This window comes from Salvelinus fontinalis, chromosome 16 (assembly GCF_029448725.1).
Source record: "Salvelinus fontinalis isolate EN_2023a chromosome 16, ASM2944872v1, whole genome shotgun sequence".
NCBI lineage: Eukaryota > Metazoa > Chordata > Actinopteri > Salmoniformes > Salmonidae > Salvelinus > Salvelinus fontinalis.
Genome location: NC_074680.1, coordinates 35,935,259 through 35,947,767, shown reverse-complemented (window position 1 = coordinate 35,947,767; position 12,509 = coordinate 35,935,259). Strand labels below are relative to the sequence as shown.

Here is a 12,509-nt window from a genome sequence, read left to right as displayed (position 1 = left end):
TAGCATCCTATGACGGTGGCACGTTGAAAGTCACTGAGCTCTTTAGTAAGGCTATTCTACTGCCAATGTTTGTCTATGGCGATTGCATGGCTGTGTGCTCGATTTTATACACCTGTTAGCAACGGGTGTGGCTGAAATCGCCAAATCCACTCATTTGAAGGGGTGTCCACCTTCATTTGTATATATAGTGCATGGTAGGGCTAGCCTGAGAATATGCCTGTCTGTGATGAAGAGATTACCAATACAAGACCATTGAAATATACTTATTTCATATTTTTTATTTTACACAACATAACAACACAGCAGATGTTGTTTCTATGTACAGTTTTTTTTTGTGCCTTTAAACAAAGGCAATATCAATGTCATTGAAAAGAAAGCTTGAATTTGTCTTGAAAAAATATCAATTTAATAAGAGGCCAAGTAACAAGTCTTTGATAGTTTTTTTTGTATTGTCTCTATATGCAGGAAATGTTATTTCCTTGTAATAGAAAGGCTTTTTGTGAAATCGCTCTTGTTCCTCTCGATCCCACATCCTGTGTCAGGGACAGCTGAATTCCTGTTGGTGCTCCTGGCAAAAGGACAACTGTTATGCAGAGGTAAGGCACCAATGCTTTTCTCTTGCCACAACTTTAACAATGGGACTATGTAATGTATAAGTGGACAGGTATGTTGGTTTTCTTTTTCTTTCTTTTTCGTTTCTTTGTTGTATGGGTATGAAAACACTGCATGGACTGCTGAGCTCTGGGCTCCGAGCCCTCCTGGAGATTCTCTCCATCGGAGGAAAGCAGGGATGCAATTCTGATTCCTACAAGGCAAGCATCCGTTTTATTGTTGGTCTTTGAAAAGTAAACTGAAACCCGAGGCGAAAAAAAAGAAAATGGTTCAAAAACAGATTTCCCAACTCTCTCTCTCTCTCTTTCACACACACACACACACACACACACACACACACACACACACACACACACACACACACACACACACACACACACACACACACACACACACACACACACACACACACACACACACACACACACACACACACACACACACATATGCGCGCGTGCATGAACAGTCACACAGTGCTTTCTAGAATCCACTCTGAACTGGAAAAGGTGGCCTTCACACTGTCTATATCTTCCTGTTGAAGTACAATCCCGTTCATGGACATACTCCGCTTAGACCACATATTCCCAAATTGTGTTGTCCCAACGTAGCAGTGGTGCTTGGATGAGTCCTCGTTTAGAGAGTACCTACGTTTGGCCCTCACCCCTTCCACCGGTAAGGTCAGGTACTTGGAGGAGGGTCTGGGGTGTGCACGTCTCAATATGGGGGTGTCCTTGACACGCGAGAAGGGTAGGGGGGAGTGGAATACTGGAGCGGACGGCTGCTGCAGAGCCGTGGAGTTGTTGCGGTTGGTATTCTGGGTCTCAGCGTTGGGGAGGGCCTCTATATTGGGCTCAGGGATGGCAGCAGCAGTGTAGGGCTTTGGTGCAGCCTTGCGCTTTGGCTTCAGAGACCCTGAGGATCCAGGTGTGTTCCAGCTTTGGGTCACCTGGGACGTAGCAGTAGAGCAGTCTGGGAGAGAGGTCTCGGATGAGTGCGTTAGCGTGTCCGACGCGTGGCCAACAGCCTTTAGACATCCTCCACCCCCTCCGTCTGACCCTCCCATGGCCTGCTTGGACACAGAGGGTGTGACAGTGCACCCCTGAGACTGCGCCCCGTTGGTCTGTGAGTGGACATTGGTGACAAGGGTGCCTTTGCCCGAGTCACTGGTGTTGCAGACCTTGTAGCGAATCATGAGGATGATGATGAAGACGAGGACAGAGGCCACGATGATGCCGCCGATGATGATGATCATGGTGCCTCCCAGGAACTGGGACTGCATGAAGTGACAGCGCAGGTACTCAGACTCGGTAGTGAACTGGACGCAGCCCACCACACGGGTGGCGGTGAGGGAGGTGATACCGTCGTCGTAGATGGCCAGAACACACAGGTCGTACGATGTCCCAGCAGCCAGGTTGTTGACTAGGAAGTTTTTGCTTGTGGGGGGAATCATTCTGAGAGGAGAGAAGGACAAAGGAAAGATATATCAATGTGGATTTAAATTAAATGTGTTATAAAGACAATTCATGTCATTAATGCATACTCTTTTCTTACCAATTGTTAAAAATGTACTTCTTTTTCTGGCAAGCAATTTCCTATAGTCTTAAAACAATGCTAGTTGCTGCATTTTATAAATATTGTTATATAATATCTCGTTATCCCAAAACTACAAGGCTAATAAAAATGAATATATTTTTGGAGAGCAATGAAACGTAAAATGTTCAAAGACAACATAAACAACCTCAAGATGTTACAGCATTGTGTGTGCAATATTCCTGTATAACATTAGACAGCATACATTGACTAGGTGAATGCTAATGTTATTTATATTCCTGAATATCGTTTGACCTCTAATGTTGTCTTTGCCATTGTGTTGTTTATTTATTTGGAAGAAAGTGGCCAAGAAAGCAGCATTTATTGGTGGCTAGCTGTGTTATTATCTCTCTTATTAAAGTTGTCCTCGCTATGTCTGCCTAGGACTGTTCACTCTAAGAACCAGCAAGGACTCATTTAATGAACAACGGCCTGTCCATTCCTTCCCTCTTTTTTAACCAAATCAAATCAAATTTTCAAATCAAATTAAATCAAATCAAAAAAATATCTTCTGACAAATATTTGCCGGAAAATTCTGAACAGTTAACACATTGATAAATTCTAGAAATGGCTGACAATGGAAAGACTTTAAGCCAGTCATGGTAATTTTCGAGTGAAGGGATATCCATTTTTACATTTACATTTTAGTCATTTAGCAGACGCTCTTATCCAGAATGACAGTAAGTAGCGAGTGTATACATATTCATCACTATACAAAAAGGAGTTACAATGACATTACTTGGCAGAGATTGTCATTGTCATTTAAAAATGCTTAGCTATATCGATCTTTCAAACTGTGACAGTCACAGAATAACCAGTAAATACTGTATTTTTTTCCTTTCTTTGTTTATGATTTTGCGATGCTCAACAACACATGGAACTGACTGCATTGCCAAACAAAATCAATTAATTGAATCCTTTCATGCAGAAAACTTAGCTTATGGCAGGCACGTAACATGGCTCTCTACCAGTGTAGAGTACTGTACATTGTCAAGAAAATTACTGTTCAGCTATTAAAATGTAAAAGATAAAAACAATAGCGCCCAAAAAGTAAACAACACTTCCACTGATTTATTTACGATTAACATTTGCTGAGCCTGAGGTTGTCAAACCAAGATAATGTAGGCTGACTTCACATGCAGGTTGACATCCTTGACATCAACCAACAGTCATCAGGCAATGTGGACAGCACATCTCCATCCAGCCATGTCATCGAAATCTACAGCTGTTTTTCTTCTTTTAGTTTAAACATATTTAAAATCACGTGAGACACAGACAACACATCATTTTAACAAGATTGTTATGTTAGCCTGGGTGTGTTTATTGGACAATAACATGGAAATTGGGACCATTTAATTTGAATGAAGCTGTTTCTTTATTGCCTTAAGCACATCTGAGCCAGGTATTACCTGCCTCACAGGACTTTTTGCTGGCTAAAATGGCCCAAGTTGGAGTGCTTTAAAAGAGGCTCATTCTCCTGATTTGTGTGCACATAAAAGCTTGCTGTACAATTTGCTTGATGCCCACATTTTTTAATCACCCCCCATTGAGTAATAAATATGCTTGAAAGGAAAATGACTGTGTGCAGGTGAAACAATCAGGGGTGCAACTTTGGTTTTAGAAGTGGGGGGGACATAGTATTTTTTTTTCATCCAGTCGGTTAAACACTCCAAATAGCCTACCCGACCGCTCGGAGGTGTCCACATGGTCCTAAATCATACCGTTGCCTCATTTTGTATTACATTCCAATTATAAAACTGGGGGGGACAAAAATGCAATTTCAGAACGTGGGAGGGACATGTCCTCCCCGTCCCCAGTGAAAGTTGTGCCCCTGGAAACAACTATAGAGAAAACTATAGTAAAACCGAAATGGCCTGTGCTTGTGGGATATATAGACAGGAGACATGCTATTCAAAAGGTCAATGTAACCCAGAGACAATTGGTGATCCTTCATATAAACACAAGAACACAAACTCAATACTAGTGAGAGGGAATAATGTGATATTGTAGTTGTGTGAAGCTTTAAATAAGTTATATTTAAGACTGTATTAGTGGAAAATGATTAATACTGTTCAATGTACAACCTGAAGATACGCTAATGTTAGAAACCCTTTCAAAAGAAGCCTGGTGTTCGCCACTCCCAACTCTCTGAGGATAGATGCTGCAGCCAGCCATTACACGCCCTATGCTCAAAAGATATAGGATTGGTTTCTATTCATGCCGCTACAGGCAAAGAGAGCAAAGGGATTGATCCTTCCCTATTAGATCAACATAAAAAAGTGACAGATGTATTCGTTAATGAACCGCAGACGGTTTCTTCCTGCCCATTGGAGTTCTCCAACTACGTAAATCAATGCACTGCATGTGCCCATTGCAATTCCAGTTAGTTGTAGTTATTGAGACTGAATTAGCCATTTTACTGAGGACCTCTTCGAAATTCAATAATCTCCTATTCACATCACAGAGAAAACAGGCCAGTTATGTGCTGCTTCACGATGCAGAGTTCAGGTCATCTTAATCTATATGAAATTATGACTGAGAGACTGCTGTCTTTCTTTGATCCCTCTGTTACACAGCCCGCCTGCTCTGAGCCAATGTGGGGATGTGAGTTTTGCTTTGCAGGGGTTTTACTAATTAATTTTCAAGGATTACAGAGGATCTAAAACAGATGTAATAACATTGGGATTTTGTTTTTGTAATTCCACTCCCATGTATTTTTTTGTAAATATTTGTATGTTTACTCAATTCTGTTGTGCAAATACAATCGCTCACTGTACAACAGCCTAACATGAAATGTAATAGATTGCAATCCCAAAAATCTAGCATGAGCTACTAGCTAAACATCTTTAAATCTCAGATTGTGGCTACCGTAATTGCTAAGCAATTGAATATTGGTTGTTTAGTTTAATGTGTTGCTTAATAAAGATGGCCACCATCATTGATTTTACAAACAAGTGGTTGAAAGCCTATAAAACATAATTTTGGGTTTGCATGGTGTGTGAATGTGATTGAGAAAAAATATATATTATGCACAGATGAATCTCCATAAAAACATTTCTGAACCAATATAAGTGCACTTGATTGAAATGAAATCCATTAGGGCCATTACTAAATTCACCACGAATTTCATACACAAATCCAGTCAATAAAATCACCAAGAGGGGATTGAACAGAACCTACCTGTAAACGAGAGAGTCATCATAACTGCCATTGTACTGAATCTGGAACATGCGGATCCCAGGTATATTCCTCTGGAAATTGAACTTGATCAGCGCAGTGGAGGACGTGGCCTCGGCGATGACCACCCGTTTATCTGTGCTTGTTTTGGTGTCCCCAGTGTGGTTGCTGCCGTTGGCCCCAGCCCTGGTGGATGTGGAGATGTCCGAGGAGCCAGGATCAGGCTCCTGGATGTTGTTGGTGCTGTTGGAGATGTGTGGGAGTTTGATAATCAGCAGCTCCACAGTCTGATGTGCCTCACCCGCCGGGTTGGACGAGATGCAGGTGAAGGATCCTGTGTCCTTCACTGTGCTGATCAGAATATCCAGGGTGCCGTTGGTGTACACAAGCGTTCGGGAGGAGTTTGCCACCAGCTTCCCCTCTGGGGAGATCCAGTGTATGGCAGGCTCAGGGTCCCCCCGGGCCTTGCACCTCAAGACCACCCTCTGGCCTTCCAGCACCCGCATCTCATGGGAGTGCCGGGTGATGAGAGGAGGTTCACACAGGAACTCCTCCTCAGGTATAGACCAGAAGTAGCGTCCGGAGAGATGCTGCGGTGAGGCGCATGTCTCCAGATCATCCTCTCGGCTCAGGCGCCTCAACCACAGCAGCTCACAGTTGCAGTGCAGTGGGTTCCCACCAAAGCTCAACGCGAACGAGGGAGAGTTCATGATCCCAGACGTGGCCAAAACCTGGGCCCGCTGGAACAGAGGATCAGGAGGGAGCTTCTGTAACTTATTAGAGGTCACGTCCAAGCGGTTGAGCTTTTGGAGAAGAGAGAAGGTCCCCTCAGGAATGTAGTCGATCATGTTGTGGTCCAGGCTGAGGGTGGCAAGGCTGGTCATCCTCTGGATAGCCTCCCAGGGGATGGACTCCAGGTTGTTGTAGGACAGGTCCAGCTCCTCCAGGGCCAGCAGGTCGTTGAAGGCCCCCAGGTGGATCAACGTCAGCTGGTTGTTGTTGAGGATGAGGTGGTGCAGTTTGGACATGCCGCTGAAGGTGTCATTGGCTATCCGGGTCAGACGGTTGCTGTTAAGGTGCAAGGCGCGGAGGTTCTCCAGGTCAGCGAATGCATGCGGCGTGATGAAGCTAATGGTATTCCTGGACAGTGTAAGGTCCTGCAGCCTGGTCATGTTGGCAAAGTCTTTCCTTTTGATGCTGGTGACGAAGTTGTCGGCCAGTCGCAGCTCCACAGTGTGCCTGTCAATGTTTGGGGGGGCAAAGAGGAGCCCTTTTTTGGCACAGAGGGTTGCGAGGTTGGGAGATAGTATTTGACAGACACATCGCTTCGGACAGATCTGTGCCTTCACTGCCATTCCGATAACCAACAGACAGACCAGCAGTTTTTCCATTGTAAATCAGGTTCAAACACCTGCAACATAAGACAGAGAGAGAGAGAGAGAAAAATAGATAATTTAATTATAATTTCTGAACTGGATTATTTAATTCATTTCATGACACCAGCAGTGACAATGACAGCCTGAGTTGAAGATGCTCTGATACTTAGTTATATTTCACCCCAGTCTTGAACATCTATTTGTATAATGTGTCCATTTAGTAGGACAATACCCAGGGGTCAAAACTTGTTGAAATGACACCAGTATAACTAGAAACTGATTGAGGTCAGTACAAATAAAAATGTGTTGAAATGACATCAGCACAACTAGAAAGTGGTTGGAATGACATTAGTACATCTATAAACTGGTTGAAATAACGTCAATACAACTAGAAACTGGTTAAATAACGTCAGTACAACTAGAAACTGGTTAAATAATGTCAGTACAACTAGAAACTGGTTAAATAACGTCAGTACAACTAGAAACTGGTTAAATAACGTCAGTACAACTAGAAACTGGTTACATAACGCCAGTACAACTAGAAACTGGTTAAATAACGTCAGTACAACTAGAAACTGGTTGAAATAATGTCAATACAACAACAAAAATTGGTTAAATAGCGTCAGTACAACAAAAAACTGGTTAAATAACGTCAGTACAACTAGAAACTGGTTAAATAACGTCAGTACAACTAGAAACTGGTTAAATAACGTCAGTACAACTAGAAACTGGTTAAATAACGTCAGTACAACTAGAAACTGGTTGAAATAATGTCAATACAACAACAAAAATTGGATAACCTGTTGGGGATGGGGGCGCTGTTTAGACTATTTATGCTAATGTGGCTAATTTTTTAAACGGCTTCCCACAAAATCCTTGATCGTACAATATGCATATTATTATTATTATTGGATAGAAAACAGTCTATAGTTTCTATAGGAGTTGAAATTTTGTCTCTAAGTGGAACAGAGCCCATTCTACAGCAATTTCCCTGACATGGAGTCAGATTTGAGAAACGTTGGCCACTTTTCTGAAGTCATTTAAACGGGCACTGTCGTTGCTATGACTATACGGACACTTCTTACGTCTTCCCCTGGATGCCTTTACGTGATGACGATTCCAACGGGCTCGATTGCTCGTTCACAGGCACTACAAATGAAAAAAACCTTTAGCTAGCAAGTCTTTTCTTGCTGCGTAACGCGCGTGGAAGACACCGACCCTCTCCTGTTCCAAGCATTAGTTTAGCCTGTTATATTTCTCCGGTCATCTTTTCACTCGTTATAGGAGTTACAAACATCACAAAGTAGTTAATTTAAAGCGTTTTATAGCAATTTATATCCGTTTAGTGCGATTTTGGGACATTTATTTTTGCAACGATGTGAAAAGTTGGGAACGCTTTTCAGTTCATCCCGAACGTAGTTGACATTTCCACATGGCAAGAGGACAGCTTTCCACCAAAAGACGATTTCTCCCAAGAAAGGATCCTTTGCCCAAGATACTGATGGAAGAACAGCTCAAGGTAGGACATTTTTATTATGATAAATCGTGTTTCTGTCGAAACATTTTAGTGGCTTAGGACGCCATGTTTTTTGACGTAGCTTCGCTTGGCGCAAACTGTATTGAAAAGTAAGGATAAATTAAAAAATGTAATAACGCAATTGTATTAAGAATTAAATTGTCTATCAATCCCTGTCCACCCTATATTTTTTAGTCACGTTTATGAGTATTTATGTATAAGAGTAGATCACTGTCTAAGTGGCGCAAGGACGTTTTCTTTACCAGCTTGTCTACATTTCACATTGTCTAACCATGATTTTGGTGGCTAAATATAAACATTTTCGATCAAACTGTATATGCATGTTGTAATGTGATGTTACAGGAGTGTCATCGGAAGAATTCTGAGAAGGTTAGTGAAAAAATTAATATCTTTTGGCGATGTTGACTTTTATCGCTCACTTTGGCTAGAATCAATGCTGGGCTGCTAATTGCTATGTGCTAAGCTAATATAACGATTTATTGTGTTTTCGCTGTAAGACACTTAGAAAATCTGAAATATTGTCTGTATTCACAGGATCTGTGTCTTTCGATTCGTGTATGCTGTGTATTTTTACGAAATGTTTGATGATTAGTAGTTAGGTAAACACGTTGCTCATTGTAATTATTCTAGTCCATTTGTGATGGTGGGTGCAATTGTAAACTATGCCATATACCTGAAATATGCACTTTTTTCTAACAAAACCTATCCCATACCATAAATATGTTATCAGACTGTCATCTAATGAGTTTTTTTGTTGGTTAGGGGCTATAAATATCTTAGTTTAGCCGAATTGGTGATGGCTACTGGTGTTGGTGGACAAATAAAAGATGGTGGAATATGCTAATGTGTTTTTAGGTAATAGATGTACATCTTTACATATTGTGTCTTCCCTGTAAAACATTTTAAAAATCGGAAATGTTGACTGGATTCATAAGATCTGTGTCTTTCATTAGCTGTATTGGACTTTAATGTGTGAAAGTTAAATATTTTAAAAAAATATTTTTTTTGAATTTCGCGGCACTGGTTTTTCAGTGGGGGGGGGGGGGGTGTGCCGCTAGCGCCACGCTGATCCTAGACAGGTTAAATAGCGTCAGTACAACTAAAAACTGGTTAAATAAGGTCAGTACAACTAGAAACTGGTTAAATAACGTCAGTATAACTAGAAACTGGTTAAATAACGTCAGTACAACTAGAAACTGGTTAAATAACGTCAGTACAACTAGAAACTGGTTAAATAACGTCAGTACAACTAGAAACTGGTTGAAATAATGTGAATACAACAACAAAAATTGGTTAAATAGCGTCAGTACAACTAAAAACTGGTTAAATAACGTCAGTACAACTAGAAACTGGTTAAATAACGTCAGTAAAACTAGAAACTGGTTAAATAACGTCAGTACAACTAAAAACTGGTTAAATAGCGTCAGTACAACTAGAAACTGGTTAAATAACGTCAGTACAACTAGAAACTGGTTAAATAACGTCAGTACAACTAGAAACTGGTTAAATAACGTCAATACAACTAGAAACTGGTTAAATAACGTCAGTACAACTAGAAACTGGTTGAAATAATGTCAGTACAACTAGAAACTGGTTAAATAACGTCAATACAACTAGAAACTGGTTAAATAACGTCAGTACAACTAGAAACTGGTTGAAATAATGTCAGTACAACTAGAAACTGGTTAAATAACGTCAGTACAACTAGAAACTGGTTGAAATATTCTAACAGAAAGAATAAATGTGTGTTTACATGCATCACTAACCTGTCCATACACTATAGTCCCGAACAGAGCTTTATACTTTCAAACACATCCCCTGCTGCTCTCCTCTCCTCTACACCCAGAGTGAGTAATGTTATCCCTGTGTTGGGGTCACTCACTCAGCATTAGAAGTGTGTGGGGGTGCCGAACAGAGGAGCTGTTTCATCTTGCTTAAGCCTGATCTGTGGACTGCAGTGGACACATCTAACACATGACCCTGACACACGGGAAGGTATCACCGCCATAATTAAGGAAAGTATGGAATGACAAGATAAGTGTCTCGCTACTCTCTCAGCCTGGCTGCCTGCCTGGCTACCTGGCTACCTGGCTGGCTGCCTGGCTACCTGGCAGGCTGCCTGGTTGCCTGCCTGACTGGCTGCCTGGTTGCCTGCCTGTCTGGCTGCCTGTCTGCCTAGCTACAAAGGAAGGATGATGTGCAAATTAAATAAAGTCAATGTGATGAGGTGTGAAAAATTCTGACAGGAGAATTTAATTTCGTGCCATAGAGTGAATGGGATCATGTCGACATAACGGTCTATCATCCTAGTCAGCCAGACCATACTTGACACTGACACATGCCAAAACCACAGAGCTGTATGATGAATGAACGTATGATTACCTCACGTTTGGAAAAGGCCTCATTTAGCCAAAAGGATGATCTGGCATGATACAGTATGTCATTTTTATGAAGGAGAATAGGTATTCGTCACATGACAGGCTACTAAAGGTAGGTAAAGAGCCAATATCTGCATCCGAAATAGCACCCTACTGTCCCTATTCCCTATATAGTGCAATAATTTTAACCAGGGTCCATAGTGCACTGTATAGGAAATATGGTGCTATCTGGGACACAGTGAATCACATGACATGCATGTCCAGTGAACTTGCATGGCATGGCAGCCTGTGGGATTTTCTAATTTTCTAGTCTTGTCTCCAGAGCACACAGGAAGGTCATACCACCACAGGGTAATGAAAGCAACACTGCTGCCCACTCACAGAGCAGACAGCAGGATCATGTTCATTACCACACTGTAATTCTTTACCATCGATTTTCCTTTCCAGGCTATACATACTGCTGTTTGCGTGTGCATGAGGGACTAGAACGAACGAGGATGAGGGAGGGAAGAGGAGGAGGAGAGAAATAGGAGATCATAATGGAGAGAGTGCGCTCTCTCCCTCTCCCTCTGCAGTCTGTATTGCATATACAGATCTGCAGTGGAACATTAAATATCTGATTCATAGCTGGGTAGATCTGATTCACAAGCCTGGATAAGGGCCTTTACAACAATATACAAGACATGATGCATCATGGTTAACACATGATGCTTAAGGAAGTGAATTGCCATGGTCAGTGGTGTAAAGTACTTAAGTAAAAATACTTTAAAGTACTACTTAAGTAGTTTTTTGGAGTATCTGTACTTTACTTTAGAATTTATACTTTTGACTACTTTTACTTTTACTTCACTACATTCCTAAAGAAAATGATGTTCTTTTTACTCCATACATTTTCCCTGACACCCAAAAGAACTAGTTACAATTTGAATGCTTAGCAGTAAAGGAAAAAGTCCAATTCACATACTTATCAAGAAAATGTCCCTGGTCATCCCTACTGCCTCTGATCTGGTGCACTCACCAAACATGGCTGTCAAAAGAAGGAAATTGTGCCATGTGGTTTGCTAAATATAAGGAATTTGATGTGTAGAATGTACTGTTACTTTGTACTTTCACTCAATTATGACAATTTAGTACTTTTTCCACCACTGTACTTAAGTACATTTCAAATCTGATACGTTTATACTTTTACTCAAGTATTTTTTTTACTGGGTTACTTTCACTTTTACTTGAGTCATTTTATATTTTGGTATCTTTACTTTTACTCAAGTATGACAATTTAATACTTATTTCACCTCTAGCCATGCTGGAATGCCAGGACAAACGGAATGTGCCAGGGAAGGTTTAGCTTGCTTTCATAATTCCATATCCATGAACAAGAACCTACAATATCAATACAATATCATCTAAATCCTCTAGCTAAATCACAAGTCTAAGAAAAACAGAGAATATGTACAGTAGGGGAATGGCCCATCAATCAACACATTTTCTACATGCTTTAGATTGAAAACAAAGAATGTCACAACTATGCAAATATACCCATGCATATAAATTAGTAGCTGTTTTTACTGAGGCTAAAACCTCAATGCAATCTCTCAGTGACAGCCACGAGTGGTGGTTTAAAAATAGCATTTATACACAGAGAGACTGCAGAGAACCTTAAAAAAGCACTGTTTGATGATTCCTCATAAAATCAGATATGAGAATAGCAGTTAAAGTAGGCACTTTGAGACTAATGGCCTGACTCCCTGCAGAGACACAGTACATACACTCCTGTCTGCTCTGTAAGTCCCAAATAGCATCCTTTTCCCTATTTAGACACTACCTTTGACCAAGGCCTAT

The 12,509-nt window shown here is 41.1% G+C and overlaps 1 protein-coding gene across 1 annotated transcript in view; it reads right to left on the bottom strand.

The window, feature by feature from the left end:
• Positions 1–258: 258 nt before the first annotated feature.
• Positions 259–12,509, bottom strand: part of lrfn5a (leucine rich repeat and fibronectin type III domain containing 5a) — a 46,256-nt gene continuing 34,005 nt past the window's right edge. Inside the window, exons 2-3 of the mRNA XM_055865256.1 lie at positions 5,383–6,790; positions 259–2,063 (exon numbers count right to left, since the gene is read on the bottom strand). Coding sequence (XP_055721231.1) covers positions 1,079–2,063; positions 5,383–6,770 — 2,373 coding nt within the window. The 5' untranslated portion in view covers positions 6,771–6,790 and the 3' untranslated portion in view covers positions 259–1,078. The remainder of the gene's footprint in view (positions 2,064–5,382; positions 6,791–12,509) is intronic.